General features: G+C 46.9%; 1 protein-coding gene and 1 long non-coding RNA gene across 6 annotated transcripts in view; one reads left to right on the top strand and one right to left on the bottom strand.

Annotated features, from left to right (window-relative positions):
• The window catches only part of LOC128116404 (uncharacterized), a 40,583-nt gene extending 35,396 nt beyond the window's left edge, over nucleotides 1-5,187 (bottom strand). The window contains exon 1 of one of the 2 annotated variants that reach the window (XR_008220439.1): nucleotides 2,685-5,187. This is a non-coding gene — a long non-coding RNA (uncharacterized LOC128116404). The remainder of the gene's footprint in view (nucleotides 1-2,684) is intronic. The other variant, XR_008220438.1, reaches the window with a different exon arrangement.
• Matn2 (matrilin 2) overlaps nucleotides 1-12,340 on the top strand; it is a 144,989-nt gene that overhangs the window by 125,594 nt on the left and 7,055 nt on the right. For all 4 annotated transcript variants that reach the window (XM_052747591.1, XM_052747590.1, XM_052747592.1 and 1 more), the window contains 3 exons: nucleotides 7,710-7,832; nucleotides 9,170-9,292; nucleotides 11,443-11,565. In XM_052747591.1, coding sequence (XP_052603551.1) covers nucleotides 7,710-7,832; nucleotides 9,170-9,292; nucleotides 11,443-11,565 — 369 coding nt within the window. The remainder of the gene's footprint in view (nucleotides 1-7,709; nucleotides 7,833-9,169; nucleotides 9,293-11,442; nucleotides 11,566-12,340) is intronic.

The following is a 12,340-nucleotide window of genomic DNA, read 5'->3' on the forward strand; positions in this document are numbered from 1 at the left end:
TTCCCCAGCCCTCCGCCCTGCATAGAGAAACCCAGTCTATCACAGAGTCATGGAAACTTCCTCCTCCCTAAGCACTGGGCCAGGGAAGACTCCTCCTTCCAGCCCTGAACACCTGTGCACAGGTGTGAGCAGGAGCACAGATCTAGGATCCAAAGCCCAGATTCACATATTGTCGCTTCTGACCTGGGCAAGGAAGCTGGCCCTCCCTGTGTGTCTGGTTGCCCACCTTCAAACTGGGAATGACAATTTCTGTCTTCCAGGGTCCCTGTGTGACACAGGAACATTCTCATAGACACGCTTTGAGAATGTGGAGTGGGCCGTCAACTCTATCACACCCGTCAGGTCTCACTCCTCAGCTTACGACTGTTCTTCACTGAGAGGCCCACAGGAAGACCCCTGTATTGGTGTCTGGAGACCAGTCTCCCAGGGACAGGGTCGGGCACACTCTCCGTGCAGGGCTCAGGGATACCGTACTCTAGAAGTTGGCAAGCTCAGTAGTCCACACACTGCCCTAGGAGAGGCCCTTGTTTCTAGCCATGGAGAACACTGGGTAGGAGCCACAGCCTTAAACCTCAGGGATCCAACTGGCCACACTTCCAGCCCAGCTACCAAAAGGCCCCCAGCCCTGAAGTCCTAACCCCACCCCTAGTGTCCAAGTCTGCTCAGGCAGCAATGGCAAAATACCAGACTGTGTGTTGTCTCCTAACCACAGAAACATCTTTCTCATAGTACTGGAGGCTAAAAGTCTGAATGCAGGATGCCAGCATGGTAATGCTCTGGGGAGGGCTTTCTCCACCAATGTCTGTGTCCTCCCATGGAGGAAAGGAGATGGAGACAGGGAGTGAGTGAATGAGCTCTCTGGTATCTTTTTTAATAAAAACACTAGTCCTGGGCTGGCAAGATAACTCAGTAAAGTGCCTGCCGTGCAGGCCTGCCGAGCTGTTCGATCCCTAGAATGCACATCTGTATACCGGGAGAGGGAGAGGGCTGACTCCAGCTGCTCTCTGATCTCCAGTTTGCACTATGGCATATGAGCTCCTCCTACACTTTCCGATGGTGATGGTGGTGATGACGACGGCAATAATAATAATAATAATAATATAATGATAATAAGAACGTTATCTGGGCCCCATCCTCGTAAACCAAACCTAATTACTTCCCAAAGCCCTACTCCAAATACTGTCATGGTAGGGACTAGGGGGCCAATTTATGAATTAGGGATTGAGGACACAGTCCAGTGAGTAGCATGAATGAGGGGGAAGGGACTACCTTCACTTCAAGATGCCCGGGGGTCCTCAACTTTAGAACACATGAGCAGAATGCGATGGTCTGGAGGATATCTCAGTGTGGCTGCTTCTCGGTTTGAGAAAAAGGCTTCTACAGAGGCACCAAAGGGTCAGCTGCCCCCGTTGAAACTATCATGTTAGCAGTTGGCCTTGGGTCACCTTCTCGGCAGACCGTCTCTATGGCCACATCCCTCTGGGGTCAGGTGAGTTTTAATTACATCATATGTGGAATTCAGAACAAGAACCAGGGCTGCTATCTGTCTTTGCTGCTGAAGTCTGAGTACACTGGACACATTACCCCACAATTCCTGCAGCCCCCACATCACATATACAACTCACCTGGTATATAACTTAGATGTGGGAAACACAGTTTGTTCAGTGTATCAGGACCCCAAAAATCTGAGCTATGCTATGAAACCTCTAGCCATCCTGGTCACAGATGACAGACCCTATTCACAATGAGGCTTTAATTAAATGTGTGACCTGCCTCCTCCCATGAGAACAAAAAGGGGAAGGATTTCTTTTCTTGTTTTTCTAAACTTCTTCTTCTTTTTTTTTAGATTTATTTACTTATTTTATGTATATGATGCTCTATCTGCATGTATGACTTTATGCCAGAAGAGGTCACGAGATCTCATTGTAGATGGTTGTGAGCCACCATGTGATTGCTGGGAATTGAACTCAGGACCTCTGGAAGAGCAGCCAGTGCTCTTAACCACTGAGCCATCTCTCCAGCCCCAAAAGGCATCTCTTTGAGCAGAAGATGTTTTCTTTTTTCCTGCTTCCTGAGAATTCTAAGCCTCCTACCCCATTCTACTTCAGCACTGACTAGTGATTGAGTCTGACTCATCCCTTCCCTGGCTGGAGTCTCAACACTTGCTTAAGCTAGTTCTTTGTCCTTATTCTCTCAAGTCTTTGCCTGTGGTTTCTCAAGTGCTGGTGACTCCTGGGATTGAACTAATTCAATTTCTGCCCCAGCACTGGTTAAAGTTTCTCTGGAAGAGATATGTAAGATGTATCACCCAATCTGGTTGGTGACCACTGGGATTCAGGCAGAACTGCCACAAGAACGTGGAGTAGGGGACTCTCCCAAGTCCAGGGAGAGATGTTTAATCTGACCCTAGAGACTCAATCAGGAGAGACAGCCATAAGTGCCACGTAAGAGATTCCCAGACCTTGGCAGCAGCACGTGCAGGTCCATGATCTGGACAGGGAGGTCAGTATACTGAGTGCCAGAGGAAGCCACAGGAGCAGGTGGGAACTGTCACCTGCAGCATGGAGAGTGACAGGAAACTTTCTAGAGCCTATCTTGATCAAACTATTAGTCCCTAACCAGACCGACTAACCCCATGGAGCTGGGATGACCAGGAAACACCGGGGGACAGATCTGTGACCTACCTGCGTCAGCAAAGCCAAGTCACATCTTCAGATTAGAAGCTTTCAGAAAGTCACTTCTGCTTGCTGGCCAGCTATTTCCTCATCTCTAGAATGGAGTTGAACCAGCATCTTTCCAAGGTCCTTTCTAGCCTCCAAATATAGATAGTAGTGGGCACAGGTCACCGGTTCACAAATGTTTGCTAAACAAGTACAGTTGGTGTGCACACTATTTCCCCAGGCTGGTGGCCGCTCTAGTGGGGAGTCAGAGATGGTAGCTGTTTTTCTTTCTTGAGGAGGCACTGAAGTGTGTTCCCACAGTGGAGTATCATCGGCTCTGGGAGAAGCTGAGGATAAGCTGGTTTCCAGTGTGGTACGGAGGAAGCACTAGAGCCTGTGGGCAGGAAGTGAGTTCTGTACATGGTTTAGCTTGCTAAACCAGCTGGGCAAACTCCAAATTCTGCATCTCATGTCTGATGTCAAAGCGCTCTTCAGATCTCTAACTCCATTCAGCTTTGTTGACTGTAACATACTTTTCTTTCGTGGACTGGGTCCACTCCCTGTTAGCAGCTCTCCTCAGCAGGTATCCCTGGCATCTCCAACATCTTGGGGTCTCCAACACAATCTAGACTTCACCTTCACAGCTTTATGCAATGGCCTCTCTGGGTCCCTATGCAGGGACACCCTTGACACATGCCTGGCCTCAGTGACTTTTCTTAGCTGTGGAAGGAGATTCCACAGCCCCTTTCTTGTATCCTTGACTCTAAAGCCAGAACAGATGGCCAGAGCTGCCAAGCTCTGCTTGCTTGTTGGGGCTGGAACTTGACCCCCTCCTTCAGTTACATCTGCAATGGCTTTCTGTAGTTGGTGGCTTCCATCACTGCTGAAGCTTTCCTTTAATTCCTCTTTACAAGTTGGAAGCTTAGCTGGGTGGGGTCTTGCCCTGAGGTCACCACTCCCTTTATTCTTTAAACTTTTTATCTCCTTGAGCACAGGACTTAGCTCCATTATACTTCCTGTGCTCCTCTTATACTCAAACTGTACATTTTATATTTCTCTTTGTCTAGCTTACTCCTTTTCATCATAGATCTGCATAAGAGTGATTATTAATAACCACATGGCACAGTTAATATTAAGCTCTCTTGAAATCTCCTCTGCCAATACCATTAACAAAACTCTTAATTTAGCTTCAGGCAGATTTTTAGGATGTGCACAAAAAGCAGCCACAATATCACAAGAATAGTCTCTAGGCCACTTACTAATATTCTTCCTTATGAATCCTCACGAACCAGGCCATCACAATCTACATTGCTCTCAGCACCACTGTCTTCTATGCTCCTACTAATATGTCCCATTAGGCCCTACTTACAGCATTCAACTGTTTTCCTAATCCAGAGTCCCAAAGTCCACATTCAGCCAACAAGCAGCATGGTCAGGCCTGTCACAGCAGTACCCCACTCCTGGTACCAACTTCTGTCTTAGTCACTGATCTGTTGCTATGAAGAGACACCATGACTAAGGCAGCTCCTATAAAAGAGGGCATCTAATTGGGGGCTGGCTTACAGTTTCAAAGATTTAGTCCATTGTTATCATTATAGCAGAGAGCTGGGCAGCACACAGGCAGGCACTGGAGCAGTAGCTGAGAGCTACATACTGACTCTGGGCCTACCATGGGCTTTTGAAACCTCAGAGCCCACCCCCAGTGACACACTTCCTCCAACAAGGCCACACCTCCTAATCATTTCAAATAGTGCTGCTCCTCAAGCATTCAAATGTATGAGCCCATGAGGGCCATCCTTATTCAAACCACCACTTTTACACAGGGAAGCTCCTCATTCTTCTTATAGCTGTGTAGTGTTCCATTTCATTTGGCCTGTCCCCTTTTCTAAATACTTGGGTTGACTCCTGCTTTCACCCTTACAAACAGTGATGCCGTTGTTAACTTGGAAGTACATCCCTTCACATGGTACAAGGACACCTGCAGAAGGGAGTCCCTAAGAGAAGCTGCTGGGTGAAAGGTGCGTTCTGCAGCCCTGTGGACACTGCCAGGCACTCCTCCATAAGCAAGTGTGCCCTTTAGTACAGTTGACTTTGGAAGCAGTGACTGAGAAGTCACCTGCTCTGCTCTGGATCAGATGCCCTGAGGGGATGAGCAGAGGAAAAGATAAGCTTGAAAACTCTTCACTTACTTTACAGCATGCACACATTAACAGTTCCAGGAGAACTGAGAAGCTGGGCTGGGTGCTGCTGGCACGGCATATAGCCAAGGATGAGGACATGACCCTGTGGGCATGGGCTTTTCCATGGCTGCCCTCTGATAAAGAGAAGTGCCACCTGACAGGTGCAGGCTTGGGCAGCTGTATCTCTATTGAGGAAGCCCCTGGAATCTTCAAGAGGACAGCTTGAGCTGTAGCTAGTGGATCAGGGCTGGATGGGGAGTCCCAGACAGAAGAGTGTGCTTAGAGGGTTTGCTCTGGATCAGGGCTTGGCAAGACTGGCCTGAGAGAGCTTTTGCTATTTTTTTTTTTTTTTTTTTGGTTTTTCGAGACAGGGTTTCTCTGTGTAGCTTTGCGCCTTTCCTGGAACTCACTTGGTAGACCAGGCTGGCCTCGAACTCACAGAGATCCACCTGCCTCTGCCTCCCGAGTGCTGGGATTAAAGGCGTGCGCCACCACCGCCCGGCCGAGCTTTTGCTATTTTATAACCTTGGAAAATGGAGTATTCTTATAAATTCATGGAAGGAATGGAAATGTTGCCCTCTGTGCCAGCCAGCTGTTGGTGCTATGTATCACTCAGTGGTACTTTTAACTATGTGAGGAACTACTCCAGCCACAGGGAAATGTTCTGCATTAATAATGAGTCCAGAATGTGCCCAGAGAAATAAGTCACACTCAGAGCAAAGCGGAGTACCCAATTCTGCTTAGAGTCTCCTTTACAATTAAAATTCCAGCTAACATCATTTTCCCATTGTTCAAAGCTTCTGGCAGTGTTCTTGCCCAAAGAAATGCAAATTTCCCCTCGAGTCTGAAAGCTTAGCAGATGGGAATGTTGTGTGCAATTGGGAAAAGTCACGGGCTTCATTACCAAAAATTAACATCTTTCATCTGGTTCTTCCACTTATTAGCAAGTGGTCTTGGCTAGCTGTAATTAGTCTTCCTCAATGTTAGTTTCTCCTGCTGGTAAATGAGAGTAACACTGGCTCCTTTAACTAGCTTGCAGGGTAGTTCTGAGGGCTCCCCTTCTCAGAGAAATGCTGCAATAATGCTTAACAAAAGAAGAGTAGATGGTTCTTCCTGAGTGTAATCACCATGTGCCTTTAACCACTTCGGTGCATGCCCTTTGTTGAAATCCTGTTCATTTTCTGAAGGGCTGGGTTAGCTTTCAGTTAACTGTATGGTTGTTGTAAAATGTCACTGCCCCTGGTCCTGTTTCAAGCTTTGAACCGTCAGCCTGGTTTTCACAAGTGCACAAACCTTCTAGTCCCCAGAAGCCACCCAGCCCTATAAACAGTAATGGTGTCCTTCAGTAGTTCAGTCCAGTGACCTCCGAGTCATCCTTGACTCTTCTGTCCTAGCCATATAAAGGTGGACCCTTCACTTCACTGTTGGAAAGAACAGGAGTTGACACAAAATTACCCTTTAGATGAGCTTTATTAGGAGAGATCCTCATGGCCACAAGCATGCTAGGATCAGGCCAGGACATGGGAGAGCATTAGCAGACAGCCACACCAGGGTAGAGAAGCTGCTGGGAGAGAGCCCTCCATTCTAAAGAACAAAGGGCATTCTGGTTCTTAGAGGTTTTCAGGGGAGGTGGCCCGCCTCTGTACCATGTGATCTAGCTGGGCCTGGCACTGACAAAACCAGCTACAGTTCAAGGGTTGTCTGTGGTCTGGGAATCAGGGTGGCTGGGCTTGCTCACAGCTCTAAGAGGGCAGGAGAGAACTACCAGGGAGACAGGCTTCAGGGAGGGGTGGCGTTTCTGGAAGGCAGAGAAGGGTAGCTAGAAGATCTGTGATCTAACGTCAGTCCCAATCATAGCCAGTTCAACCACGTCATCACCAGTGTTCTGGGCCAGCGGGATCATGGCAGTAGGCTGTATCCATCCCCTGTATTCCTTCTCTACCCACACCATTCTATGCTTTCAAAACGCAGCCCAGACTGAGGGATTCTACTGCTCAAAACATCCTGTGACTGCTCTTCTCCCTCAGACATGTCCTGCCTAGTCCTACCATGCTGGGCTCTGTGCCTTCTCTGCAACATGGTGAACATGCTCTTGCAACTGCAGTGTGCAGATGCTCCTTCTTGCCTAGACACCGGCACTCATCTCCTCTCCATCTTCAGGGCTAAGATGCCAAGCCCCAACCCAGCAGCCACTCTCTGTCCCTCTTGTCTTCTATTTCTCCAAGGCACTTTCTTCCCCACTAAGAAGACATGCTTGTCTATTGTTTGTCTTCCAGACCCTCATATACTCCTGACACCCATCGCCAAATGCAAAGTCCCATGGAAGCAAAACCATTTTTTTACTGGTTGTTCTGTCCTTAGTGGCTAGAACAATGCCTGGCCCACAGTAAGAACTCACAACAAATTTGTTGACTATCTAGGTGTGTTCAAGTTTACCTTAGCACTCAGGAGGCTAAAGCAAAAGATCATGAGTTTGAGTTCAAGCCCAGCCTGGGTTACAGGGGGATATCCTGTCTCAAAACAACAACCAAGAGCTTTGCTGACTTTGAATAAATGAATGAATCAGCTAAGTGTTCTGCATACATATGTAGATCCACAGGAAAGTTGGTATTAGACTTATTCTCTCATAGTCATAGACATTTACATTTCCTTTTGAAAACTGTTCCCTTTTTCCTATGGAACTGGATATTTTGCTTTATGTATGTGCTTTGTATATATTAAGAATTTTTGCTCATAGATACTTTCTATCCTGAAATGAACTGTGTGGGAAAAGACACTGTTTTAACTTAAGATGTCTGCAATGTCTTTTATGAATGACTAGGTCACTAATCTATGAGTAATTTTCTTCTATTTCTGTAATTCTAACCAGAACTGGACTCTTGTGCTTTGGGGGACCATGGTTGTGAACATTCATGTGTAAGCAGTGAAGACTCATTCGTGTGTCAGTGTTTTGAGGGATACATCCTCCGTGACGATGGGAAGACCTGCAGAAGTAAGTTTGCTAGTGCTAGTTCATATGGCCATGCCTGAGACCCACCATGCCAACTTCGGTGTGAGACAATTACTCTCAACATCACACAATCAAATGCCATGTGTCTGGATGGGATCCTGGGACAGAAAAGGGGGTGCTGTGTGAAAACTAAGTAATTATATATAATGATATGTTTTAGTAAATAATAACCCGTCAAGCCAGGTGTGGGTTATATGCTTTGATTCCCATTACTCAGAAGGCAGAGAGAGGTAGTTGATCTCTGTGGACTCAAGCCCAGTCTGGTCTACATAGCAAGTTCGAGGCCAGCCCTACAGAGTGAGACCCTCTCTCAATAACAACACACGACAATGAGCCTGGTGATATACCCCTATAATCTTGGCGACTTAGAAGGCTGAGACAGGAGCATGGAAAATTCACAGACTTCCTGGGCTGTAGGCCATACTGGTCTCACTAAATTTAGTGAAACACTGTCTCAAAACAAAAAAAATAAAATAAAATAAAGTAAAAATGGAGGGCTAAAGAGATGGCTTAGTGATTAAGAACACTTGCTGCCCTTCCAGAGGACATGAATTCAGTTCCTAGCACCCATATCAAGTGGCTTACAGGCTTCTCTAACTCCAGCTCCAGGGAATCTTACCCCTCTCCTGGCCTCTGCAGGAAACTGTACTCAGGTGCACATACCCATACACAGACACATAAATAAAAATTAAAATAAATAAATGGACTGGGGATGTAGCTTCATGGTTGAGCATCTGCCAGGCACACACAAGGCTCTGGGTTCAGTCTACAATACCCCAATAATAACAATAACAATCAAAGCAGAGTGTGCAAATCTGGGCAAATGGTTCTCATCTCTGTCAGTCTTCTTTTTCTCAGACTTCTCAAAGCTCTTCCCAAAAAGCTGTGAAGAAAAGATGAGTACCTGCAATCATTACTCTTATTTCCAGACAGGAACGCCAAGATTCCAAGAGGTTATGTGATTTTCCTAACTTATAGATTATGCCAGGGACAAAGGCAAATTTAGATCCCAGTGCTGCTGATCTAAACTGAAGCTTTCTCCTATGTAATCCTACACTTGAAACCAGAGGCCATGTCTGCAGACAGCCGAGGCAGAACTGATCCTGACACTGAGGTCATGCTGGTGAGCGGTGATGGCAATGACACTGAGCAAGTTTGAAGATTCGGCCCAACCTAGAGCCACCAAACTTTACCCCCAGTTTTTCCTTCCTACTCAAGTGGCACTTGAGTCCAGAGGCCAAGATGGATGGATCTTCCAGGGGGAAGTCCAAGTAGACTTTACATTGATGCAGTTGTTTTAATCACTGTATTCTCCTCAGGGAAAGATGTCTGCCAGGCTATAGACCATGGCTGCGAGCACCTCTGTGTAAACAGTGGTGAATCATACATCTGCAAGTGTCTGGAAGGATTCAGGCTGGCTGAGGATGGGAAACACTGTAGAAGTAAGTAGCTTGTGTGAAGAGCCTTTCTCCTGTAGGACTCTGGGTACAGCGCTTCACTTACTCCTCAGTCTTCCTTTGTAGACTTAACGTCACGAACTCAGATTCCAACTTTGGGTGCTCTGAAAGTATTTCCAAGGCGTCAAGTCAGGGATGTCTCAGTGGCAGTCCCAGGTCGTCAGGCTCTTTGCTTGTTTCCTCTCAGCTCTCGGCCTTCTGCATGGTGGTTGGGTGGGTGTGCAGGATCTAGTGTAGGGCCTCACAAGTCGATGGGCAGAATTAGACTCAGTGGTAGCAATGACTACCAGGACCAAAAGGATAATTCCAGTGCTTTTCCTTCTTGGCAGACCATGTATGTGCAGTGAAGGGCAGGAGAGGGGCTGGAGGCAGACTCGGGGTTTTTAGTGTTGGGGGGACTTCAGAGATGTCTCGGTTGGTGAAGTGCTTGCTGCGAAAGCACGAGGACCTGAGTTCAATCCCCGGCAACCATGGAAAAGCAAGCATGGTGGAGTACACCGGTCACCTCGGTGCCAGGAGGGCATTACGGGAGGGTCCCAGACACTTGCTGGCCAGCCAGTCTAGTTGAACTGGTCAGCTGCAGGTTCAGTAAGAGACCTTGTCTCAAAAAATGAACTGAATAGTGACTGAGGAAGACACTGACCTTTGGCCTTCACAAGTGTGCACACATATGTGAGTGTGTATTGCACACACACACACTAGGATTCTCCAGAAAAATAGATAATAGCGTTTATGTGCTGGAGGCACATGTACATGCATGTTGTGGCTAAAAGGAAGAAAGAGGGAGAAAAAGAAAGGGAAATTCATTTCAAGGAACTGGCTCATGGGATTGTGGGGGCTAATGAGGAGGATGTTTGTAAGGAAGGCTGGAAACCCAGTAGAACTGATGTTCAGGTGAAGAGAGTCTTCCCTTCCTCTGGGAATCTTAGACTTTTACCCTCAAGACCTTCAACTGATTGGACGAGGCCCACACACACCACAGAGGGCAGTCTGCTTTACTCAGAACTGCTGCCTTACGTGTTAACCTCATGTACAAGGTACTTTCGCAGCAATCTCTAGACCTACATTTGACAAATCAGCTGGCACCATAACCCAGCCAAAGTTCACATAAATTAGCCGTTAACGCCACCCAAAGCAGCTCAGTGAGGTAGGGATTAGAATACAGGCATAGACTTTCTCCCCGTTCTAGACGGCAGTCCTCTTTAGGGGCTGGGGGTTGATAATACCTACTTGGTTTTGACACTGCTGTATTGTCCTTTCTTGGTTTAAACAAAGTAAGTTCATTTGCTTTTGAGGCTGCTTTGTGGGCAGGTTTCACACAGACTCCCTTGAGAGCATGGGGCATTCCACATGTCAGCAAAGCTAAGCAGGGTAGCCGTCAGGCATTCTTCGGCAGGGGCACAGCTTGTATCTAGTGAGAGTCGCTGTGGGCGGGGCCTGACCACCAGCCTCACCCTGCGCACTGTGTTGCTTCTTTCCTGGAGACCATGCTTCACTCCTCCACGTGTCTGCCTGAGCCACAGTTTTCTATCGAGTCCGCATGTTTTGGTCAATACATTGAACAGTGTGTGAAAGGCACTATTTCTAGCTTTGCAATTAAATCTCAACAATTTCCCACTTCCTAGACGGATCCATAGTTAGAGTCCAATTTCACGTAAGGTTTCTCCTTTTAAAGGGTAGATGAAGCCCAGGGGTGCCTCAGCTGTGCCATCCTCCGGCTGGACACCTTGGATAATCCAGTCGGACTCATGGCATTCCCTGTTTCATTTATCCCCTGTGTATACCTAGCCGTGCCCTAGAGTGTTGTGAGGATTAAAGGGTCATAACTACTTCAAGGAGTTCAAATTACTTCACCTGTGAGACATGCTCATTAGACAACCACATGGGATATTTGGGCTCTCTACTAAAAAATCAGAAGCTAAAGCTTATCTAGTCATTCAAAACCAAGTGACAAGTCCACCCGAGCCAGGAGGAACAGGAGTTCTGAGAGGAGCTGCTCCGTGGACTGCAAAGATGAGCGGTTTAGCCAAGTTGGACTCTTCAAACAGATTACTCCCTTACTCTCCCCTGGCATGACTGTTCACACTGGCTTATTTCTACATAATTGGTTGTTCACCTCCCTGAATTTTCCCCAGGGAAGGATGTCTGCAAGTCGACCCACCACGGCTGTGAGCACATATGTGTGAACAACGGAGACTTTTACACGTGCAGGTGCTCAGAGGGGTTTGTCCTGGCTGAGGATGGGAGGCACTGCAAGAGTGAGTGACCTGAACCAGCTCTCTGTTTCCATTTGGTTTGGGGCATTTTCAGACCCCTTAACCCTGCTTCTCCCACAAACATAGATGTGCACACTGACGGAAGACAGGGCTAAGCTCAGCAACAACAGCCAGAACAGTACATGACAATGGCTGGCTCTGTTCTGTAAGCAAAGGATAGACAGAGGGTCCAATACCCCTGAATCTGCTGGAGAGCCACATGCATGACACCTGAGTCTTCTCTGACTTCCTTTCCATGATTAAGAATCAATCGAGTAATGAGGACAAGCACTTAATGAAGAGAGAAGCCAACCCCCGATGCCCACACACATGTGCGCACTCACAGTAGCATTTTCCACTGGCCACGCATACAAGTATTCTTGCGTATGTGTGTCTTTACTTGCTTTATTATTGTGCTTCACTTTGAGAGATTAGACAGCTGCTTAGTATATAAAAGAGAATATTATAATAACATACTGTAGACTGTTTGAGATGAGATCATTCATTTGGGATTGCTACAATTCTCTTATGCAGCCCCACATAACAAAGTCTCTTAGCATCCAAATTGCATAAAATTTTTCTCTTTTTACTGTCAACCATCTAAGTTGCCCAAAAAGCTTTAGTATGGGTAAAGAATTCAGTAATCAAACATTTTTAAGTCTTAATAGGTCAGTAGGGTACTTATAAGTGTGCTGCCTAATGGATACCACCCTGTTCTTTTATTCTGTCAGTAATAATGTATTGAATACCTATTGTGTGCCAAACATTATGGGCACAA

The sequence above is a fragment of the Peromyscus californicus genome, unplaced genomic scaffold (genome assembly GCF_007827085.1).
Source record: "Peromyscus californicus insignis strain IS unplaced genomic scaffold, ASM782708v3 Scaffold_20__1_contigs__length_68692818, whole genome shotgun sequence".
In the NCBI taxonomy this organism is placed as follows: domain Eukaryota; kingdom Metazoa; phylum Chordata; class Mammalia; order Rodentia; family Cricetidae; genus Peromyscus; species Peromyscus californicus.